Source organism: Arvicola amphibius, chromosome 4, assembly GCF_903992535.2.
Source record: "Arvicola amphibius chromosome 4, mArvAmp1.2, whole genome shotgun sequence".
Classification (NCBI taxonomy): domain Eukaryota; kingdom Metazoa; phylum Chordata; class Mammalia; order Rodentia; family Cricetidae; genus Arvicola; species Arvicola amphibius.
In genome coordinates, this window is record NC_052050.1 from 89750943 (window position 1) to 89774009 (window position 23067).

At 52.1% G+C, this 23067-nt stretch overlaps 1 protein-coding gene across 2 annotated transcripts in view; it reads right to left on the minus strand.

Annotated features, from left to right (window-relative positions):
* The window catches only part of Lmf1 (lipase maturation factor 1), a 90053-nt gene that overhangs the window by 5878 nt on the left and 61108 nt on the right, over positions 1 to 23067 (minus strand). For both annotated transcript variants that reach the window (XM_038328386.2, XM_038328387.2), the window contains 2 exons: positions 22080 to 22145; positions 9192 to 9359 (listed from right to left, as the gene is read on the minus strand). In XM_038328386.2, coding sequence (XP_038184314.1) covers positions 9192 to 9359; positions 22080 to 22145 — 234 coding nt within the window. The remainder of the gene's footprint in view (positions 1 to 9191; positions 9360 to 22079; positions 22146 to 23067) is intronic.

Consider the following 23067-nt stretch of genomic DNA (forward strand, 5'->3'; position numbering starts at 1 on the left):
TAGTGACCACCATGGATGCCCTTGAGACCTGGAGGACAGTGGCAGCTGGCCAGGAGTCATGGCTGAGGGAAAGGTTTACACCTGGGTAGGTACTTTGGTCAGACACCCCTACCCCAAAGGCCAGCCCCCCTCACACTCTGATGATCCTGGGCTCTCCCAAGTTCACAGAATGAGAGCTACAGGGTGGCTAGGCTACTGTGGAGGGTCACCTGATAGGGACAACACCTCTCTCAGAGTCCTTGCTTGTGCTCCTGCAGTGGACATGACCTGTGCCGAGTCCTGAGGCAGGCCTGTGGTGACTCTCTGACTACTCTGCAGGACGGCCGCAGGGTTTCACACTCCCACAAGTGGGGCCGAAGGCTGCCGCTCAGTGTTAATATGTGGTGCTGCCACCTGGCTGGGAGTCTCAGGTGAGGGCCTGCACTGATCAAGGTGCTGCCTCAGCATCTCACCTGCCTCTCTCCCTCAACACCGGGTGCCTCCTACTGAGCGTGAGCGCTTTCCTAGCATCTCCTGCTGACTACACCCCAACTCATGCCCTGTCCCCCCTTTGATTGGATGGTTGGGGGGGGGGGGTTTACATTTTCACAGGTCACAGCCGGTGCTTCCTGTCCACCTGAGAAGTCCCTGCCCGAGCCACAGTGAGAATTCTATGAGCACAGGGCCAGTTGCTTCTTCCCTCCCTTTCAGATACCCACTGTGGATGATGTGATGTAGCAGCTAGACGGGCAGGTTCTATTTAGGTCTAGTATGACCCAGGGGCAAAGAGATGGAGGTGGGTGGGGGGTCCCCAGATAGGAAGGTGGCAGAGGAGGCAGCTCTGACTTCCCAGCGCTGGAGGGGATGTGAGAAGCTGGCTGAACCAAACTTGGGGAGCCCGGGGGCGAGAGAAAGCCTTGGGAGAGCTCCTGACCCCCACCCCAGTAGGATCAGGAGTGGTCCTTGGCTGTAGATTTTTATCGGATGATGGCACAACAAAGCAGAACAGCGCGGAGACCAAGCTCCCTCGTACCAAGGGATGTAGGCGTGGGTTCCCTAGGGTGCTAGGAAGGCCTTTAGGTGCTGTGAAAGACCTCTGAGCATCCCTGTCTGTTCCTAGACGCTGTACCAACCCTTGTGGTTGCCCTCACTGGACAGCTGGACATTGCTTCCATAGAGGTCTGTCCCTTCCTGAGGGCCAACAAAAGAACCCAAGTGGTTCCAACTTCTCTCTTCTCTGGCCCTGGATCGACTGGACCATGAAGTGCATCTCTTTCAGGCCTGGTGTAGAACAAGGCCAAGGCAGGCCAGAGGCCAGAGTCAGTGTGGCTGGTGAAGAACAAACAGCCTGGCTCTATCCAAGTGTCTCAGTGGCACCAGGGTCCAGCATACTTGACAAGAAGGGTCTTGAGGATGGCCTCACCCTTTCCCATAGCTTACCCCTATAAGGAGGCCCATGCAGTCTCAATGTGAACCCCATAGACCCTCTGCTCTGCAGGGCTGCAGCAATGGAGACCTGTATACAACATTCGTACTGTGACATGATCTATCTTGATGGCAGGAGTGGTCTCAGGTTCTTGGGACTCACCCTGAACTCATTTCCACTCATGCCTGCACAACACGGGTCTGTGTGCCCCGCCCCACTGCCTCCCTTAACATCCATACATGAGGAAACGTCTGGGAAGGAGACCCCAAGAGGCAAGCCACACCATCCCCTCAATCTCTATGTGGCCTGCTCCATCTGGGACACCATTCTGCACAATCTAGCACCCAGATGTGTGCTGTTCCCTCCCCTCAGCAGAAGTCTGAGAAATGCATTGTTTCCAAACACCTCACACACAGAAGAGCCATCACAGGGAATTGTCCCCCCTGCCAGAGCTGCAGAGCTCCCAGGTCTTGGTGTCCTCCGCGGCACCCCAGGAATCCAGCCCATGATTTCCTAGGTTAGCCTCCATGGTCTAACCTGCACCTGTGGCTTTCTGTGCTTCTGTGATCTGTGTATTTATTGTCCCCAACAAGGGGAATTTGAGTGACTGGCTCTGCTTTATGTAGTCAGGGTTGCCAATGTAGCTGCATCTCAAGGCTCTGCCAGCTCCTGCTCAGCCTCTGCTCTGTTTCTGAGCTGGGGAGTCTGCCTGCCTCCTCTCAAATGTTCAAGGTATTCCACTTAAAATGTCATCCAGTCCACTCGAAACAGTCCTAAAGTAGGGACTATGACCAAATCAGTCCCTCAAGTCCTCCTAGCTGGTGACAACAATGAATGCAGATAAAGAAGCTCAGGAAATCACAACCAGGACAGACTTGAAGAAACCACCCAGGTCCTGATCCAGTTTCTGAAAGCAGGGACAAGAGTGACTGTCAACTGCACATCATATACAGGAGCAGGGACAAAGGTGATGGCCATCTGGAGTGATGTGTGATAAACAGCAGGCGAAGGACACCTTTCTGAGGTGTGGTGGTGCGTGTCCCAGAACTCAGGAAGTGGAGGCAGGAGGGCTGCAAGTTCGAGCCTAACTTCAGCTACATCATGAAGCCTATCTTGGGGGTGGTGGGCAATCACTGGGAAGAACAAAAAACCTAGTGCAATGGAAACTCTCAGGAATCGATGAGGGTGACCGTAGCTAATACTCCTAGTCACTGGGGACATGGAGCCTGAATAGGCCATCTCCTGGAAGTCCAGGCAAGACTTCCAGTGGAGGGATTGGGACACCAACCCAGCCACAAAACCTTGCTCCGACAATTTATCCTGCCTTCAAGATGTGCCAGTAAAGGTGGCACACAGATTGTGGGAATGGCCAACAAATGATTGGACCAGCTTGAGAGGGAGCTCATCCTGAGGGCCAGGAAACAGGCAGGACATGCCAGAGACTTAGGATAGAACAAAGGTGACTGCAAAAATAAAAAAGTCAACGAAAGGATTCCTGATGCTATTCTGCTATACTCAAATTGGTGTCTAGTCCAGCTGTCATCAGAGAGACTTCTTCACCCAGCAACTGATGGGAACAGATGCAGAGACCCACAGCCAAACACTAGGCAGAGCTTGGGGAATCCTGCAGAAGACAGGGAGGGAGGATTGGAGGAGCCAGAGGGGTCAAGGACATCATAAGAAAACCCACAGAATCAACTAAGCTGGGCTCCCAGGGGCTCACAGAGACTGAACCCACAACCAGGGAGCCTGCATGGTACTGACCTAGGCCCTCTGCATATATGTTACAGTTGTGTAACTTGGTCTTCTTGTGGGACTCCTAACGGTGGGAGCGGGTGCTGTCTCTGACTCTGTGGCTAGATTTGTGACCCTTTCCACCTAGCAGATTGCCTTGTCCAGACTTAATCAGTGCCTAGGCTCACTGTAACTTGATATACCATGGCTGGTTGATATCCATGGGAGGCCCACTCTTTTCTGAAGAGAAATGGAGGAGAAGGAAAGGATTGGGGGGGCAGGGCTGACAGGAGAAGAGGGAGGGAACCTGTAATTGGGATTTAAAAATAAACAAATAAATAGATACAAAAAGCGAGAGCTGGGTGTGGTGGTGGGGTATGGAGAGGCAGAGACAGGCGGAGCTCTGAGCTTGAGGTCAGCCTGCTCTCCAAAGTGAGAGATGCCCATCAGGAGAAATCTAGCAAATCTAAAAAAACAAAATGCTCTCCAGATGAACCTGATTCCTGCGTAAGCTTGGAGCTGCCCAGTGCAGAGCGCTAAAAAGGTGAAATGCGCACTAATATTCAGGTCTCCGGGGTTTGGAGGACCGGCTTCAGTGGTGAAGAGTCTCCAGCAGCCACATGATATGGCTTAAAATCCCCTGTGACTCCTGTTCCAGGACCCGACACCCTGCGCTGGCCTGTGCAGTCCTTCCACACACGTGTGCACACCCTCACATACATGTTAAAAAGTCTTTAAAAATTTAAGTCATTAAACTTTTTTATAATACTAAAAAATGAATATAAAAATTAGCCAGCAACACAGAACTTTTTAGCTTTGAGACAGGGTCTCTGGGCCCAGGTTGTCCTCAAACTCCCAAGCCTCCTGTGCCAGCTCCAGGGTGCCAGGGTTACAGCTGTGTGCTACATGCCTGCCTTAGAACTGACTTTTGATACAACAGGACAGTCATCCCATGTGGGAGCCCAACTGCACTGAAACAATCTAACTGGCTGATGAAGCACTGTTTCTGGGGTGTCTGTGCAGGTCCAGAAGGAAGACTGGAAAACATTGGAAATGCCAGCGAGTTGTGGCTGCCCTGCCCGATGCACTGTCCATCCCCCCCTCCCCACCAAGGGTCCGGAAAGAGCAACAGTGTCCAGGAAGGGTGTCGCTCCTCTCTCTGAGCTGGACGTCCGTCTCCTCCTGCTCTGGCCTGCGGGGGTTCCTGGTCCATGGACGAAGCCAGGGTGAAGACTACCGGCTTCCATCCATGGCTCTTGGTCCTTGAGTTTGGACTGGGACCAGACTACCAACGAGCTTTCTTGGGTTCCCAAACTTGCAGGTAGCAGATCCTAAGACTTCCCATGGTGCACAGGCTGAGTAGCCACTCCCCTCTAATCTGTGTGCTCTGTAGGCTTCTCCTCCAGGGACCAAATTCACGGTGGAAATGTGTAAACTGCCCTGACTCCTGCGCCGAGCACGTGCACGGCCCTTACATCTGTTTCCTTCCACCCCTGTGCCCAGAACCTCTCCTGACAGAACCTCCTGTCAGGGGCAGGTGACAGCCTCATTCCTTCTTTTCCCAATGATGGTTATGTTTATGGAAAGCAAGGCATGGAGAAGTGCTGTTGGGGTTCTCGGTGTGTCCCAAGACACTGCTCAGTGCTGCTCAGGAAGGGCCTCAGGAGGCACCCAGCTACTGCAGAGGGCTCAGGGCATCCCTTTGGGCTGCAGTTTTGGAACCTGTAGTCTTGAAGGCTCTAGTCAGCACCTTCCTGGAGAGACACTGGATCACATGACAGATGGTGACTTTGGATCCTTACCAGTCACTGCTTTCCTTCTGCCTACAGACACCTTCTCAGCCAATTCAAAGTGTCTCTAGCTCCCAAGCAGAGAGGCTGCAACTCAACACCTCAAGGTGAGGCAATGGCTGACCACTCTGCTGAGATGGCATGCCCGCCTGTTGCAGACACTTGTCTGGTGAGGCTGGGGTGATGTCCTGTGGTCAGGAGCCAGGGGTCAGTGTTCCCCATGGGCAGACTCAGCTGTACTGCTGATGACCTAGAACTCTGCATGGCATGAGGCCTCCTCAGCTGTCTGGCAGCTGTGGTAATACATCCGGGGAACTCTGAATGACATAGACCCACCCTAGAACTCATGGCCTTGGGGTGGGGGGCAGCACCTTAAGGAAGGAAGGGTTTGTCTCACAGTTTGAGGGCACACAGTCCATCATGGAGGTAAAGTAAGGCAGTGGGAACTTGAGGTGGCTGGGCACATTAGACCTGCAGTCAGGAAGCCGAGAGAGATGAATGCAGGCGCTCACTCTCTTTTCTCCCTCTTCCTAATTTATTCAGTCTGGGGATGGTATGACCCACGTTCAGAGTGGTGGTTTCCCTCCTCAGTAACCCTCTCCGAAACACCCTCACAGACATGCCAAGGTGCTGACGCAGGTGAACCGTCACTGGGTGACATCCTGTTTCTAACAAAGCACTGTGGGGGAGCCTGTGACACTTTGCCCAGGTGGACAGATGGGGGCTGTGCTCGGGGGGTCAGGCCCACGTGGCCCATGCAGTTCAGGACCCCTTCCCCGCACAGCCTATTTGTTGGGTAAGACTGGGATTCATCAGGCAGCACATGGTCTGAGTGCTCCAACGGGATCTTATCTCTCTTGTTTTCCTTCTAGCGTCACCGCAGCCATCCCCTCTGAGGGACATGAATCTCGTCACAGCCCATCTGTGTTTACCCCTGGCTGGTAGGGTCTTCAAGGAACTCTCAGTGTGCTCTGCAGATGACCGGCTTGGAGCACGGCCGGGTGAGGCTCAGGACGGCAGAGGAAGATGAACGTGTGTTGGTGGAATTCGGCCCCAGAGAGGCTCTAGCAGATGTTCCAGGCAGATGCAACATGACCCCGAAAGGAAGAGGGGGGATTTCTGGATGTCCTTGCTGGGCTTGCAGTTACCACAGAGGACACAGGCCTGCAGGCAGGCTTCCCACAGGGGAGACAGAAGCTTGAGAGGACCTTCCAGAGGACATGTATGTGGTCACAGGGAACTTCCACAGAAGACATGCATGTGGTTACAGGGACCTTCACAGAGGGCAGGTATGTGCTCCCAAGGCATCTGGGTAACCCCAAGTAGCCTTAGCAGATGAATCAACCTCAAAGCTGCCTCCCAAGACCCTCTCTTGCCTTCTCTCCACAGAGTCTCAGGTCCAACCCCACCTCCTTTTTGTTCCTTGGTGGGGACTGATACCATGGTGGGCCTCGGAGATGTCCTGACCTAGCTCAGCAGCGGAGGCTGACCACACCGCCCCTTCCGGGGTCATCCCCTCGGAGCCCTTCAGCTCTTCCCACGTGGATCCTGCGGCCTTGCAGGGATCCTAGGAGCAGCTGTGTAAACCGAGTGTGGGAGGAAGTGAGTGAACTCAGACTCTGCCTGGCCCACAGGAAGGAACACAGGAACCAACGGGTCAGGACACAGCGCAGCTCCACACCAGGCTCCTCTCAGACGCCCCAGAGTGGCGGGTGCTGGGGGCTGGCACTGCACTCTCGACACCTTCCACAGGGGCTCTTGGGATGGGAAAGGCCACACCTGCTGACCCTGATCCTATACTCAGCTCTGCCTGGGGGACGTCAGACCAGTCCTGGGGAAAAGCCATAGCCCTGGATATCTCCATTTCTTCTGGACGTGGTGTGACCAGTTCATGTTCCCCACCGTGAGAGTCAGGTGGAAGCTGCTGGCCAGGGATCCCCTCACGACAGAGCAAATGCTGGGAATTCATGACTGCCTCTGCAAGGACCACAAGGAGTTAACAGAGGCTCAAGGCTGCTGGCAGCTCTTGGAGGGTGTGGTGTAGGCTTCTTCATTTTCTAGGGTGTCCCACGTGGGGGTTGCTGGGAGAAGCTTGCTGTACAGCTCCTTGTACACAGGAAGAGGAGACTCCTGAACCCCAGGAGACCCCAGAACCCAAGGCGTCTGCTCTGCCCAGATGAGGACTCTTGCTACCTGTCTCTGGTACCTGTGTGGCCGAGGCACTGCAGGCAGCCATCCCTAGCATCATGGAAGCCCCGGCTTCCCTGTACTTAGTGTGGAATGCATGTGCCTGCCTTGACCCTTATTCTCCCTGAGGCTCTGGGTATTATTCTGGAAGGCTCAGTCTAGGCACCAACTTCCTCACTAGGCCATCCTTATCACCCTATCCAACCTTACACATGGGACAGGACACGAGGCAGAGGCACTCCCAAGGCTACGGCTCTTCTTCAATGTCTGGTCCATCCAGCTGGATGGTCTTGCTCCTCAGGCAGGGTGAAGTCTGGGAGCCAGTAGGGCACATCTTTTTGTCATCTCAAGACTGGAATTGCCTGTGGCCTCCAGCAGATGTGTGGGAAATAGGCACTCCAGGCAAATATAAGCTCTGAGGAGATATGAGTAGTTATACTGTAGGGAGGAGTCTCGAACACAAGACTGAGAGAAGCTCGGGGAAGCCTGAAGACCAGGGGTCAAGGGAGAGGAGGATGAAGCAGTGCTCCCACGACTCTCAGGGTGGGAAGAGGTCGGCACAACAATGACATTCTTCATTGTCCAAACCCAAAGAACACTCTGCAGCCATTGGTGAGTCATGCGTCATGACGGCACCTCCACCTTGTACCCAACAGTGGGAAGTGCTCATAGTGGGGATGTGGGGCACAAAGGAATTTTCTCCAATCTCTGCATAGCTTCTAGAGAATCCTGATTAAAAGACAAAACAAAAAGGAGCCAGTATATTAGAGCACTAGAGCTCGTGAGCAGGTAATGGCCAGAGAGGATTTGGTAGCCAAAGGTCACTGCGGCAGAGGTGCCAGCGAGACTCAAACACCTGCTCCCCGTCAGTCCTGATTTAAACAGAGCTCTGCACAGAGAGAAGGGACACAAGAGAGACAGGCTCAGGGACCCAAACTTTGCACTGAGGAGAACATGACGTCCCCTCTCCCCTCTGCACTAATAAATCTGAAAACAGCTGAAGCTGACATATTTATTCCCAGGAAGATGCTGACTGTCAACGCTGCCTTGAAAAGGGTGTTCCTCAGCCACAGTCCGCACCACGGCAAAGCTCTCAAAGCTTTGCGCAGAAGCACAGCCAGCATTGCCCAGGCTCCTGAGAACAGGCTGCCTGGGTCTACATGGATCCTTCAGAGAGAGGGGATCTCTTCAGAGAGCCCAGACAGGGAATCCACACTAGGCCCACATTATGCTGGAAAACTACAGACAGGTCTCTCTCACTGACAACCATGCAAAATCTAAAACAAAACACTGGCAAATTAGCCCCAGCAATATATTAAAATATCTACAGCATGACCAAACTGAGTTTATTCTAGAATATGAAACTAGCTCAACCGGAGCAGCGGTAATGTAATTCACCTCATTAACATATCGAAGGGGAAAACCCCGCGACCCTCTCCTGACTGATGGTCAACATTCATTCATGACTGAAAACAGAAAACCAAAACCACAAGGTGATCCTGGCCTGGTGGTGCAGGCTGATCATCCCAGCTGCTGGGAAGGCTGAGGAAGGAGGAGCACGGCTTAAGGGCAGCACAGACAACTTCCTGAGACCCTGACTCAAAAACCAAAAGGAGGGGGAGGCATAGAGGCACATGCCTGTGACATCAGCCCTCAGGAAGTAGAGGCTGATGGACCACAAGTTCCAGGACAGTCAGGGCCACATGGCAAGAGCCTGTCTTAAGCAACTTACCCAATTCCTAGTAGACTGATGTCTATGTAGAGCAAGACACCTAACATTCTAGGGTTGGATTCAAGAACACAGGGCGTGTCTGTGTGGAGCAGAGGGGTGCCTGAGTAAGGTTTGTGTCGCTCCCTGCAGGCAGCTCCCTGAGGGCAACCAGACACCACCGTGGGCTCATGGAAGCTGGGAAGGGGACCCTGTAATCCAGCCTGGATCAGTGAGGCCCCTGCAGGGGGTGAGATGGAGCTGATGAAGCCGCTCCCCTGGGTGCTAACTCAGAAATGATGAGGCAGGCTGTTGTCTTCTGTAGACACATGGGGACCCCAAGTGGTGGCACCCTGGCACAGCCTACCTGGAAAAGGATCTGCAGCACCCCGTGAAGAATGCACATCCGGCGCCCGAGGAACAGGAAGAAAGGCACGAGGAGTTCCAGGAAGTGGTTGCTGAGTGTCTCAAAGTGATGGAACCACCAGGGTGACCTGTGCAGGTAGTAGGCCATCGGGTTGGGCACTGGCTGCGTCTGTGGGGACAAAAAGAGGCTTCTGAGTTACCCACCTTGGCTGACGAGGGTGGCACTGTCCTGGCTATGAAGAAGCCATCTGTTCTCTAGCCCTGTGCATTTGCAACTGGCCTAGCCCATCGGGGCTGGAGGACTTCTGTGGGCAGGCTATTTCTGAAGCAAAAGCAAGTTTTTTTTTGTTCTGTTTTAAACCCTCATTATCTATAGGCAAAAGCATACACTATAGTTGAAGGAGAAATCTTTAAAGACTTGTGAACAGATGAAGAATCTAAAGATGTAGGAACCAGCCTGCTGTCCCTAAGCACCAGTGGAATTGTGGGTGGCGGCTGCCTGGGGCTCATGGGTTTGAGCATAGGCAACTGGAGTCAGGGATAAGGGTCACAGGAGCGGTGGCCCTGGGCAAACAGACAGGAGCAGGAGGTACAGGGAGGCAGAGAAGGGGCTGCCATGATGCTCAAAGGACAGAGCTTGGTACTTCGCTGCTTCTTAGGCACGGTCCCCTCAGGATTTCACCTTGGCCATGGGGCACTTAAGGAGCCCGCTTGTCAACTCACCCCATCTTCAAAGTTGTGGCGCCCCTGCCAAAAGGACACCTCCCTGAAGCCCCAGGCCCCTACATGTGCCCTGCTCCATCTCACGCGGGGCCCCTGCTACTTGAACCGCCCATGTGATCACAAGAAAAATAAACAGCTTAGTAGGACAGGACAGAGGCCAAGCTTTTCATTTAACGATGCTTCAGGCCACCCTCAGCCTAGCTCTGTGGGGCATCACCTCCCTCTTCTAACTGTTTGCCAACGGAATAAGCAACTGGTCCAAGCAAAGTGACCCCGCAGCCCTGTGCCAGGAGACAGAGGACATTGTGAGATCTCTGTCCGCCGGATCCACCTCTCTTCAGCTGTGAACCCTCTACTTTCTCCCAGATCCTTCACTCCAACAGGACCAGAAACCAGAGCACTCTTGGCTTGCTGCTGCCCCTCCCCCTCCCATCCTCCTGGGCTGCTGCGGCCCTCGTCATTGTTCCCTGTTGGGCAGATTCTGGGAATCAGTGTTGACCTCCACATCCCTTGGACTTGGAGACTCTGTGTCCCGACTGGAGACACCATTTGCAGAGGAACAGTCTTAGGATAGAGTACTGGACCATCATGGCCTCCGACCCTTGAAACTTCCAGAGGTTCCGGCAAGGGTAGGAAAGTGGACGACTAGGGGAGGGTGACCGTGGCCACGTGCACACTGGCAAGCAAGTACAGGGCTGGCGAAGACATCACCTCAGGTCGGTAGGAAACAGTGCCTGCAAAGTCACTGCGCTTCAGATCCACACAGTGTCCGTCAGCTTGCAGGACAGTGTACCACAAAGAGTGAGACACCGAGACACAGGCATTGATCCCAGCTCAGCCAGGGGTCTACGCAAACTCAGCGAGGCAGATGCTGGGAACTAGAAATTTGGTTCTACCCCAGTCCTCATGGGCTTTCATAGACCAGATAATTAGTAATCAGAAGGCCGTGTTAGTGAGAGGTGCTGACGAGGGGGGTCCTCCGAAAGTTGCACCTCTGCTTTCCTGGATCTGTGGGCCTGACTGTCCAGCAGGGTCTGTTCTGTGACCTGAGGCCTCAAGGCACATCATGGTGTCACAAGGGAGGGATGCAGCCTGTCTGCATACCATGCCAGGGACAAGGCTCATTTCTGTTTGCATAAAAGCTGGGGAGTGGGTAAGTGTGACTGTGGTAGGGGTGGCAACGTTGCACCCCGTAAAGCACAAGAGAGCACTGAGAGCCACTGACACCGCAGCCCTGCTGGGGGCCCAGTTTGACGACTCATCAGACAGCAGTGACCAAGCGTCTCCATGGGCACAGTGTATCCAGACCTTGGGCCATGGTTTACAAACATGCTCTACAAAGAGACTATCTTAAGTAAGAAAAACACGAGGAAACACAGGGGGTGAAGATGCCTAGCTGGGGATCTCGAAGGTGGCACATCTTGGGGAGACACAGGTCTGTGCTGTTGTCGCACTGGTCCCTGTTGAAATAAAAGTCTGCCTCCTCCTTTCAGAGAGAGATGATCCATGCTTGGGGTCATCATGAAGGGAACGCCTTATTGCCACCTGGAGGACAAATTTCTTACAACTCTCAAGTGCCAGCCACATGATGAGCTGCTCACTGAAGACGCTGCCCTCCACGGCCCTCACCACTGGCCAGTCCCTGACTGTCTGTGTCCTGGCCCCCCTGAGCTCACTGGAAGGCAGGGCAGGTGCCGCGGCAGGTCCAAAGCTCAGCCTCCAGATTGTTATGGGGTAAATAGCCTTTCTGTACCTGACTACTGCTCGTCACTGGGGAATGAGGAGGTGACAGTGCCAAGCTACTCCCTGGAATGACTCACGCTGATGGTGTGGCCTCAGCGCAAACAAGGTCACCATGTTCCAGGAGCAGAGCAAACCAGTGGCCTGTGGATCACAGTGACTGGTTCTTGCAGGTAGAGACCCAACATGGCAGGCACCTCTGGGCAGGGGTGGAAGGTCTGGGGTGGGGACGCTTATGGTGCTGAGCACTGGCTGCTGGCTGTTTCCCACATCCCAGGGTGTCTGGGGGCAAAGATAAGGGAATGCTAGCCATAAAGGTGCTCATGTAAAGATGACCACAGCACTGAGAACCAGACGAGGTCACGTGGTTCCTCTGGGGTACAGATGGCCACAGATGGCATCTGCCAGCAGCTCTCCATGTGCACCCAATGGATCAACTGAGAAGAGAGCCCATGTCCTCTCTTCTCAAGCCCCAGCTGGCCACCAAAAGGCACAGGCAAGAGATGTTTCATGGCCTTATGCAGCTAGGTTAGCAGGGACACCCCACTGTGAGACAAGCTCCCTCTGTGTGAGGAAGAGCAAACTTTGTGAAGGCCATCTTGCTGTGGGGATGGTTACCCTACTCTCAGGAACGTCATTTCCATGTGACAAGGGTCTCCCTGCTGTAAGGAAGGCCACCTCCATATAAGAAAGTCCACTCTGCTGTGTATCTATCGGTCATGCTACTGGGTGTGCAGCCACAAGGGGCTGCACTGATGTTCTGAGGGTACTGGGGACCCTGGCACACTGCGCTGGCCTTCACCTGAAGTGTGGGTGGCCCTGCCTTACACAGGGTAAGGCAGAACCTCCAAGAACCTGGAACATCACAGCACAGGACCCTTGAAGGGAAAAAGAAAGATCCCTTCCAGTTCAAAAGCTGTTGTGTCTGCAGCAGGTTTGTGATCCCACTCTTTGTTTTCCATGCAACAATCAGACGCGTATTTTAACAGCCATTACAGGTCTAAGAGCAGCATTACTGGCTTATGATCCCATGCTCTGTTTTCACATAACTCGAGAGACAAACACATTTAAAGTATTGTTAGCTCGAGCGTTGGATTCAAATGTACAAAGACTAATTCCGAGGTGTCAACAAGTGAGGGGAGCGGGACTGGGCACATGGGAGCAGGATGTTCACGTGTACGCTACTGCGTGAGGCGAAACTGGTATAAACCAGTTCAGGATGTTCTGTATAACTCCCATGGAAACGGCAGAGCGGAAGAGAAAACGCACAAAAGGGAACAGGGAAAGAATCTACATTTGTATCATTAAAAAGGCACGTGACAGGTTTACCAGCAGAAGAGTCTGAAGAGAAGGGCGTGTATGGAAGACGGCCGTGGAAGCTGAGATGAAACTGCACAGAGAAGATTAAAGAGACAACAAGCACCAGTGGCCTGGGGACACTCTAGGCAGGACAGCACAGCACACAGGTAATCAGATCCCCATAGGAGGAAATGGAGCCCCAACCCCCACAAATACGAAAACCTCAGCAGGCTGCAAGCAAAAGCAACAGGAAGAAAATGACACCACCCTAATCAAACTGTTCAAGATTCGTGATAAAGAGAAGAATCTTGAAGCAAACAGAATGAAGTTGTTACAGAGATACAGACACGGATTCCTCCTGGGGAATGACGCAAGTGAGGAGACACAGACACCCTTAGGGCACTAGCCTGTCAGCCCAGAGTTCTGAACTGCAGGGGAAATAAAGACATTATCAGGCAGCAGCTTGCCGAGAGATTCCATCTCCTATGAGTCACACTATGAGAGGGTGAAGGAAGCTGGAGAAGAAGAAGTTGAGCATGGGAGTCTGCAAGCCTATGAATAAGCAAGCTCAGGGCTACTTTCTACTTTAATTATCTTTTAAAACTATTTTATTAAGCCGGGTGGTGGTGGCACACAACTTTAATCCTAGCACTTGAGAGGTAGAGGCAGGCAGATCTCTGTGAGTTTGAGGCCAGCCTGGTCAGCAGAGTGAGTTCCTGGACAGCCAGAGCTACACAGAGAAACCCCTATCTTGAAAAACCCAAAAAAAAAAAATCAAAAACAAAAACAAACAAAACCATAACTATTTTATTTTTAGTGTGTGTGTGCACGCACACGTGCACATGCACCACAGTACACATATGGAGGTTCATCAGGCTTGCTGGGCAAGGGTTTTTACCTGCTGAGCCATCTCACTGGCTCATAATTAAATATCTTGATGGGAACATCAAACAACACACAGTTACAATGTATAAAAGCCAACAGAATGACAACAGCAGCAGGCATTGGGGTGCTGGGGTCAGAATACTGTAAAGTTCCTTCAGATTCAAATTAGTTTCACTAGAATGTGAACTGAGGTGGTCACTCATCCGTTATGTCTCATGCATGCATGCATGTGAGTGTGTGTGTGTACACACGCCTGTGTGCAGAGCATATGTGCGTGAGGGTAACACAAAGTTAGGGCTAGTAAAAATGGAAGGAAATAAGAGCCACGAAAATATTCAATGAATCCACAAAAAAGTCAGAAAAATATGAAAAAAGGGGATAAAGAATAGATGGTAGGAAGAGAAAAACTGTCTGTTCCGGGCTGGGTGGTGGTGGTGCACGCCTTTAATCCCAGCACTCGGGAGGCAGAGGCAGGTGGATCTTCGTGAGTTTGAGGTCAACTTGGTTTACAAAGTGAGCTCCAGGACAGACAAAGCTACAGAGAAACCCTGTCTCGAAAAATAAAACAAAACAAAACAAAAACAGGCAAAAAGAAATGTGTCCGTCCCAAAGAGTTCAGCTGGAACAAGAGGCCTAAACACTCGGTTCAAAGGCAGAATCCATCAGACTGGGTAAATAATCAGACCTGGCTACAAGCTGCCCATGAGAAGTGACTCCAAACGTGAGGACATATGGAGGCTCAGAGCTACAACAGAGGCACTTGTCACAAGCAAGCTGGGGCATGGTGTGGGACAACACAGAAAAAGCAAGGGAAAGATTAGGTCAGAGGAGACTGTTTGCAGCCCCACGAGTATGCCAGCACAAACATGTATGCACCTAACATCACAGCTCCAAACACACAAAGCAAAGGAGAGATCTACACATGCTGGCAGATGTCCAGCTGTAACTTGAGCCCCCCCCCCCCGTGTGTGTGTGCATGCACACATATTTGATACTAGCAGACAGAGAACTAGGAAGTGTGTATAGAGTTGGGAAACACTACCAACCAATGTCATCTTGACGACCGCTGTCCTACACACAGCAGACTCTAATGCTCAAGTGGAATGCCCAGAAAGACGAAGCAAGTACTGGGTCACAAAACAGATTTTTTCAAAAACAAGTTTTAAAAGACTCAAGGCATGTAAAGTGTTTTCTCCAACAGTAAAGGAATTAAATGAGAAGCCATTAAGAGAAAGATATCTGGAAAATTCTCCCATGTTTTGAAGTGCAACTACACACTTCTAGCTTGGCTTTGCATTCCAGTGTGCACCATGTCACATAATTCTCCTAGCCATCTGGGATAGTGAGCCACCAAACTTAGTGCAGGATCAGAGACAGAGGGGCAGTCTGGGTGTTTCTGTCCTCACCTCAGCCATGACAGCAGTGGCCTCAAGACCTTTTATCTTTGGTGGCTTGTCTCTTTTGAAAAGGGAGGAAATCACCATAGAAGGTGATCCGGAGATACAAGGCTACCACTCCTGGAATCTGGTCTGGTGGTTTGCTCTTCCTAGTGACATGGGGCACAGGCCTGTCTCTGTAGCCTGAAGACACTACTCTGAGGTTGGAGCCCAGGAAGGCTGTGCCTGGGGCCCTGACACATACAGGCCCAGAACACAGAGAAAACAATTTCTTGCTACAAATCAAGAAAACTGCCAGTGGACAAACACATAAGCCATAGCAACCAGGCCACTGGATGCAGCAGCCACAGCTTCCGTAAAGCTAGCATTGACAGCTTCCAGGGGAGTGTTCAAACTTGGCACAAACGATTCTCAGGCATTCAGTGACCCTCGTCCAATTACAGTCCGAGAGAGCTGGTAGCGTGTCTCCCAGCTGCAACCAGAAGCAGGATCTGTTGGCTGGAGCCCCACACTCGGTGAGCCCTGGATGCAGGAGGAGGAAAGGTTGTGTTGGACTCTGGTGTTGAGTTAGTGGGAGCAATTCCAGCCACAGGCCCCACACATGCGTGTCTGTATGAGACCTGAGGGGTGGATGAGAGATACTGGTCTGTACTGGGTCATGAGACCTTGTTTGTCTAGGTCAGCCATGTATTTAAGAGCTAATGAGTTCTTGCCAGGCATGGTGGTATACACCTTTAATCTCAGCACTTGGGAGGTAGAGGCAGGCAGATCTCTGAGTTCAAGGCCAGCCTGGTCTACATATGGACAGCCAGTCCTACACAGTGAGACCCTGTCTCAAAGCAAGAACAAGTTCTTGCAGTGCTGGGACACAAACAACCTCAGTACTCAGGAAGGAGCCTGGCACATGACCCGGGAGGTGCAGGAGCCAAGCTTGGCCTATAGGACTATTCCTGGAGGACAATAAAGCAGCCTGGAGCCCTGCGGCTACTCACAGAAGCCTGGGAGGCAGCCAGGCCAGTGGGTGCTGGCTTGTAATCACCAGCCCCAGTACAGGGCCTTCCTGAGCCTTGGGTGAGGACAGAGAGAAGTGGGAGTGGCAGCTGGCGAGGCTGAGTGGCAGATGTCTCTGCCATGCTCGGTGCCCGAGGCTATGCCAAGATGGTCTGACAGGGACGGATGCCATTCATCCTCCGTTCCCCTCACATATGATAGCTCCAGGAACAATCCCAGGGCCTTGCTCCTGCAAGAGCTGCAGACATGAGCTGGACCAAGGATGCACCAAGGTAGCATGGATCAAATGCAAAGGGATGTTCCATGTTACAGAGGATGGCTCTCTGTGTGTTTGCGGCATGTAGCCCAGCCTATGAGGTAAGTGGTGCCCATCCAGTCAGGGATGCTACCACTTGTAGTTGGGCAAGGGAAAGTGTCTAGTGTTGACCAGCAAGAGAAAACAGACGCTGAATTGGTACCGAGAAGGTGTGTTAAGTAGAAAAACTGAGAGTCCGGAGTCCTGACCTCCCAGTGGAGCAGGAACCTCTCTCTCTCCAGCGGATACACTTTACAGACAGCCACAATCCGTAAGCCCATGGGGGCCTAGGCCTGAGGCCAGGAGGCTGAGCTCTTTGGATGGGAACCCAGTGGGTGTTCCTGTGGGTCTTGGGACAGGAGCATACAGTGTCACCAAGCCTGAGCTTGTGGAGGGCTGCTATTGGTGTCTTGAGGTGAGAGAATGAGATGGAGAGATGGCATGAAATTCCCCCAAATCTCCAGCAACAGAATTAAACTTATCCCTTAAACATGTGTATTACCTGTCTTCAGATGACAGCCCCACCCCAACGCTGTTCATGGCTGAGGCAGTCAGTGGTTCTTAAGGGCTGATGTCACCATTCAGAATGCTTCCTATGTATGTATGCATGTATGTATGTATGTATGTATGTGCAAATGCCACAGTACACATGGAGTTCCGAGGACAAGCTGAGGGATTTTGGATTCTGGGGATTGAACTCAAGTTGTCAGACTTACTGGCAAGCACCTTTATCCACTGGGCTGGAACTTCTTTTTTTTTTTTTTTTTTGGTTTTTCGAGACAGGGTTTCCCTGTAGTTTCTAGAGCCTGTCCTGGAGCTAGCTCTTGTAGACCAGGCTGGCCTCGAACTCAGAGATCCGCCTGCCTCTGCCTCCCGAGTGCTGGGATTAAAGGCGTGCGCCACCACCGCCCGGCTCTGGGCTGGAACTTCTATAACTCAGGCTTCGGAAATGATCCGTGGTGTAAGCACCTCATGCTGTTGCTTCCTGAGCTCTTGGAAGCAGCAGTCTGCTTAAAAGAATCAAAGATACGACTTGGGCCTTCATGTGCCCACAGGGCTTTGCAAGGTACAGGCCATTCTATGGGGCCAGGGTCTCAAGAATCATATTGGCAGCTGACTTCCCAAAGTCTTTGTGAGCACCAATCTTGCACTGAATGACCAAGAGAGATGATAAGAAGACAGTGGGCCCTGCAGGGAGGTAGTGGCGAGTGTGGAGACACACACACCCCTCCAACCACTGCTCAGGTTAAGAGGAAACAGATCACACCACAGGGGAAGAAACAGCCTCAGCCCAGCCCAGCCGACTATGTGTTCCTAGATCACATGGGCCAGCTTTATCTGACTGGAGCCCTCCCGTTCCTCAGTTACAACTGCCCAGTAGGCTTCCTGGGCTGTGGGGGCAGGTATAAAAACAGCAAAGTATTCTGTGTGAAAGCTCTCTCCTTTCCATGATGCATCCCTCCCAACTCTGCTGAGGGATTGGCAGATTGGCATCTTCAGGCTGGGATGCCCCACCTCTCAACACAGGGAAGCATCTGAGACACATGCCCACACCTAAGTACTTGGCACCCGAAGGATTTGTGCCATCCTCGCTGCAACCTGGGCCATCGTTCCCATCTTTAGAGACAGGAAACCTACACAGGAAATGAAGCCTCCTACTCTCAAGAGAGAGAGGAGAAACTATAGCAATGTTAAGCAAAGCTGCCTGTGGGCACAGACTCCATCCCTAGTTAGAGAAATGGAGGAGCAGGGAGAAAGCTGCAGGGCCCAGGCCCTCGGGTTCATGCAACAGGCTGTCCATCACCTGCATCAGGTACATGCATGTTACAGAACACAGAAGTAGACACGCAGGGATGTGCACCGATACACCATGGACTTTGCCCAGCCTGCCAGTTCCCAGGCATAATCATGGCACCCATGTTGTGCTGATCATGGTGGAGGTGACATCAGCTGCTCCTACCATGGGCTTGACACTCTAACTTAAAACCAAGTAACACGGCACAAAGGCTTCCTTTGTGCATGCCGAGGCTGCGGGGCTTCACCAATAATAGGAGCTGAAAGTGATTTATTTCCCTGGATTAAAGGTCAGCTCAGCAAAGCCACAGTGCAAACTTCTATTACCTCATTCATGTTGCCCTGAGCAAGGCAGGGGAAGGAAGGGGAGAGAGAGAAAATGAGGAGGGGTGGGCAGAGAGACAGGCAGTGAGAGGGAGAGACAGATCAAGGGAAGAGGGAGAATGAGAAGGGGGAAGAGGAGAGAAAAAGGGAGAGAGGCAAGTACAGTCTGCTGTGGGTGACTGTGGTCAGGCCAGGACATCTTCCAACAGCTCGGGGGACCAAAAGGCACCCGTCCTTGCTAAGCTTTAGCTGGGAGGCTGCAGGGGGAAGCTTTTCTACAAGTGACGTGCTCAACACTGGGTGTGAATGTGAGAAATTGAAGCGTTCTGCTGTAGAAACGTTTGGTCAGAGGCGAATGCACAATGTGGCTGGTTCCCCGTTGCTCTAACGGACACAGTGTGTTTCAGACACCTGAGTGTGGGACATAGTCGCTTTGGGTGATCTGTATTTATAGCTCCACCAGCAAGTGCTGGAGGCCATGGCATCTCACGGCATCTTCTGCATGTAGTGGTCTCTGACTGTCATGTTGTGCGCAGGGCCCTGAGCATCTCTGGCAGGGTTTCCAGATGCTGCTCCAGCAGAGGACATGCTCAGAGAGGCTGTTTGTCAGCATGGAGCTGAGCTCCAGGGTCTACACAACAGTGACGAGTACTCACAGCAGTCACCTTGTGTGAGCCGCAGGCTACAGAACATAGGATCCGTGAAGCCACACGGCATGTCCTCTACTGCCCAGGGATGGGGTGTCCAATATCAAGCAGAAGACCATGTGGAAAATTTCATGGGTGGTGTGGCTGCTGGTGGACTGGGCTTAGAGCTAGGACATCATGATATGGAAAGAATGTTAAGATCACTTAGCGTCCTTTTAACCCTCTAGTGGTGTGTGAGTGACAGATGCTCCAGAGAAACCATCTCCTGGCAGTTTCCTAGGCTGGTCATGAATGACAGGATCCTCCCTAATGCTACAAAGCTGAACTACAGTACATGGTCAGCTGTGACACCTATGGACCACCGGCACTCTTCAATGTGCTGTGTTGTGTAGAAGGCTGGTTCTAATTCTATGCTTCCAATAGGACACAGCCTTTTTTTTTTTTTTAAAGATTTTTATTTATTATATATATCTGTATAGTGTTTTGTCCGCATATATGCCTACTTGCCAGAGAGGGCACCAGATCTCATTACAGATGGTTGTGAGCCACCATGTGGTTGCTGGGAATTGAACTCAGGACCTCAGGAAGAGCAGTCAGTGCTCTTAACCTCTGAGCCATCTCTCCAGCCCCCGTCAAGGAGTTTCTGTACTTGGTCTTTGTCCAGACTCTGGGCCCACAGCTCCTGAAACCCCAACAATGGGTGGCAGTGGAGGTAGGACATCTGATGCTGTCCACAATAAATCCGTGATGATGCCACCCTGGTGAGCTTGGTCAGAGATTCCTGTCACGTGTTTTCTGCTCACCAGACCCAGGGTCACTGTAGACCCTAGGGTCAGTGCTGGAGTTGGCCATGGTCACCAGTTCCAGCAGTGAGTTCTTGAGCCATGCCCATACCGTGAAGAGGCCCGGATGCTCAAGTCAGGATGTTCAAGTTTCAAGACTAACAACTCAGCAGGAACCAGAGAGACCACATATCTTCTCTTTGGCCTTTCCCAAATGTACACTTCACAATAAACAGAATCCCAACAAAGTGTCCTCAATTCTGTGAGCTGATCTACATGCCATTTGATTGAACATACTGTGGGAACCCCAGCTTATAGTCAAATTGGACAGAGGGTATGGATCCCCTGGGGCTTGCTGCTTGTAATGACAGCTGTCTTATGAAGGGCTGTGTCTCTGGATGTGGTTAAGTTGGGACTACAGTAGTTCAGAGCTCAAGCGCTACCGTTTAACCCGTCCATAAGTGTCGATTCCACAAGGCCTGGCTTGGCACTGGCATGGACCTGCCCATAGGCACAGATGCACCCTCTCTGCCTGTCCATGTCCCTGCAAGGCTGAGATGGAAGATCTGCCCTTGATATGTTTTTGCCTGACTCCAACTAGGCCTTCCTTCCCCAGCCTACATGACTAACTGTGAACTATAGTACCAAAACACACGTGCAGACGCCCACACGGACAGTCAGCACAAACGATGTAAGGTCTAACCATACATTTTGCCTCTGGTTCAGCTCTTGAGGGGGCCCAGATTTATTATGAGATGCATGGTGCAGGATGTATGGATGAAAACACAGGCTCCCAGTGTGGGGTTCTGCAGAACAGACCTCACGTGGCTTTGTGTCAAGGAGACACTGATGCACCGGTTCCCCGTGAACTCTGCATTCAGACGGTTCCTGGGCTTGCCAATGCTAGCCTGCAGGTGACCTGTGTTCACAGTGCTGACACCCACCATGCTGTGTAGGCTTGGGACCATCTTAGTGAGATGCTGCTCCCTGGGGGACAAGGACAGCCCCGCTTCACTGATAGGCTCTGAGCCCTATCCTCTGTGCCATGGCCTGTATGTATAAATAGCTCATTGCATACAGTCAGCCACTCATTCTAATGGACGCTCTCCTGACAGTGCAAGGCCGAACATGCCTTCTTTCTGGCACTTACAGAAGTTGGAAACCCCACCATAGGAAAGAGAAGATTGCGGGGTCCCTAGTCAAGCAGAGACAGGATTTCTGGGATAGATGGGGAATGATGGCATGGGGGCTCCCAAGACCTTAAAAAGTGATGTCTAGACATCCTGGTTAACCGCAAGCCGACAGTGCATCCCTCCTGCTGATGGACAGCAATGAGCACACAGAGGAGCAGCTGCATGCATTAGTGTCTTCAGCCATTAGAGGACTAAAGTGTCTAGACTCAGTACTAAAATATGACAAAGGTAGAGACTGGTACCTATAGCTCTCAGTGGGGAAAAGGCAGTAACTAACTGTGAGTCTCCAGCAGTGGGCAGTGTGGGCTGGGGCAGGGAGAAGAAAGGAATGAAACACATGCAGGATTTCCAGTTCTCCTGGCTAGGGTGACGGGCAGATGGACATCACCAGAGTGCCATGTGCCCTTGGATTAATTTGCAGTTTGAAACTGTTCCTGACCTCATCTCCAACACAAGCACATGGCCATCTGTAAGGGCAGAGACCTGGCCAAGGGTCCATGTTGCCCCGATGCCTGGGATAGCTGTCTTTGGGAGTCCAAGCATAGCAGAAGGTGTGGAACAGCCTCACCCTGCACCTGGAGGAGAGATGCAGCCAGAGTTGCAGCTCCCAGGATGGGGCTTAGCCTGGCCTAGATGCAGGCCTGGGCAGAAAAAGGGAACCAGATAACCAGAGGAACCAGCCCAGCAGTAGGAGACACTCTATAGGCCACCTGGTGACCCAACCCTGCCCCAGAGACAGCAAGGATGCCCACTTCTGAGAGCAGTGCACAGCTTCTGCCACAGCCAGATCTGTGCTCACCTCGTAGTGGAAGTCCATGCAGGTCAGGTCCAGCCAGCACTTGTCCCCACGGATCTTGATTAGGCCCTGCAGAGAGGCAAGACAGAGGACAGCATCACTCATGGGCTAGAGGTTGAGATACAAAGACCCCAAACAAGATTTACTTCTGGGGATGAGAAGTGACCCACCCCCAAAGGCAAGGTCGCTGTGCTTTAAAGAACAAGGGAGGGGTCTATTTCTGTGGGAAGTATTCCAAGAGGTAAAGTCCCAACAGCTTTATGATGAGCAGGCTCCTTCTGAAGACTAAAGCCAGCACGCTCTCAGCAGGAATGGCATCCTCTGTACAGTCAGTGCCCGTGTCGTTTTGGGATGGTATGTTGGGGATGGAGCCCAGGGCCTCGCCTATTTTAAGCAATCACTAAACTGTACCCATGGACTATTCTGTAATTTCTTTAAAACCATTCTTTAGGGAGTTAGGAAGATAACTCACTTAGCCAAGTGCTTGTTGGACAAACACAGGGATCTGAGTTCAATGCTCAGAATCCATATAAAGAGCTGGCTAATGGTGATGTTGGGGAGGGGGAGACAGATGGTGGCCAGCCAGTCTAGCCTATTCAGTGAGCGTCAAGCCAAGGAGGGATCCTGTCTCAAAGGAGGTAGATGGCATTCCTGAGCATGCCACTTAAGGTCGTCCTATGGGCACCACATGCAGGATGTGTGCAACCTCACACACAAATGTACCAACATGCAGGGGGTGGAGAGAAAGAAAAAAGCCAACGGGCTGAGGAGACGGCTCAGGGAGTAAAGTGCCTACAGCACAGCATTAGGATCTGAAGTTGGATCCTCAACATCCACACCCCGGATCTGGATACACTGGTGTCCATCTGTGATGCCAGCTCTGAGCGGCAGAGACAGGAGGATCCTGGAAGGTGCTGCAACTAGCTAAGCTAATTGGTGAGCTCCAGGCTCAATAAGAGATGGTATCTCAGAAAAATAAGGTGTAGTGCAA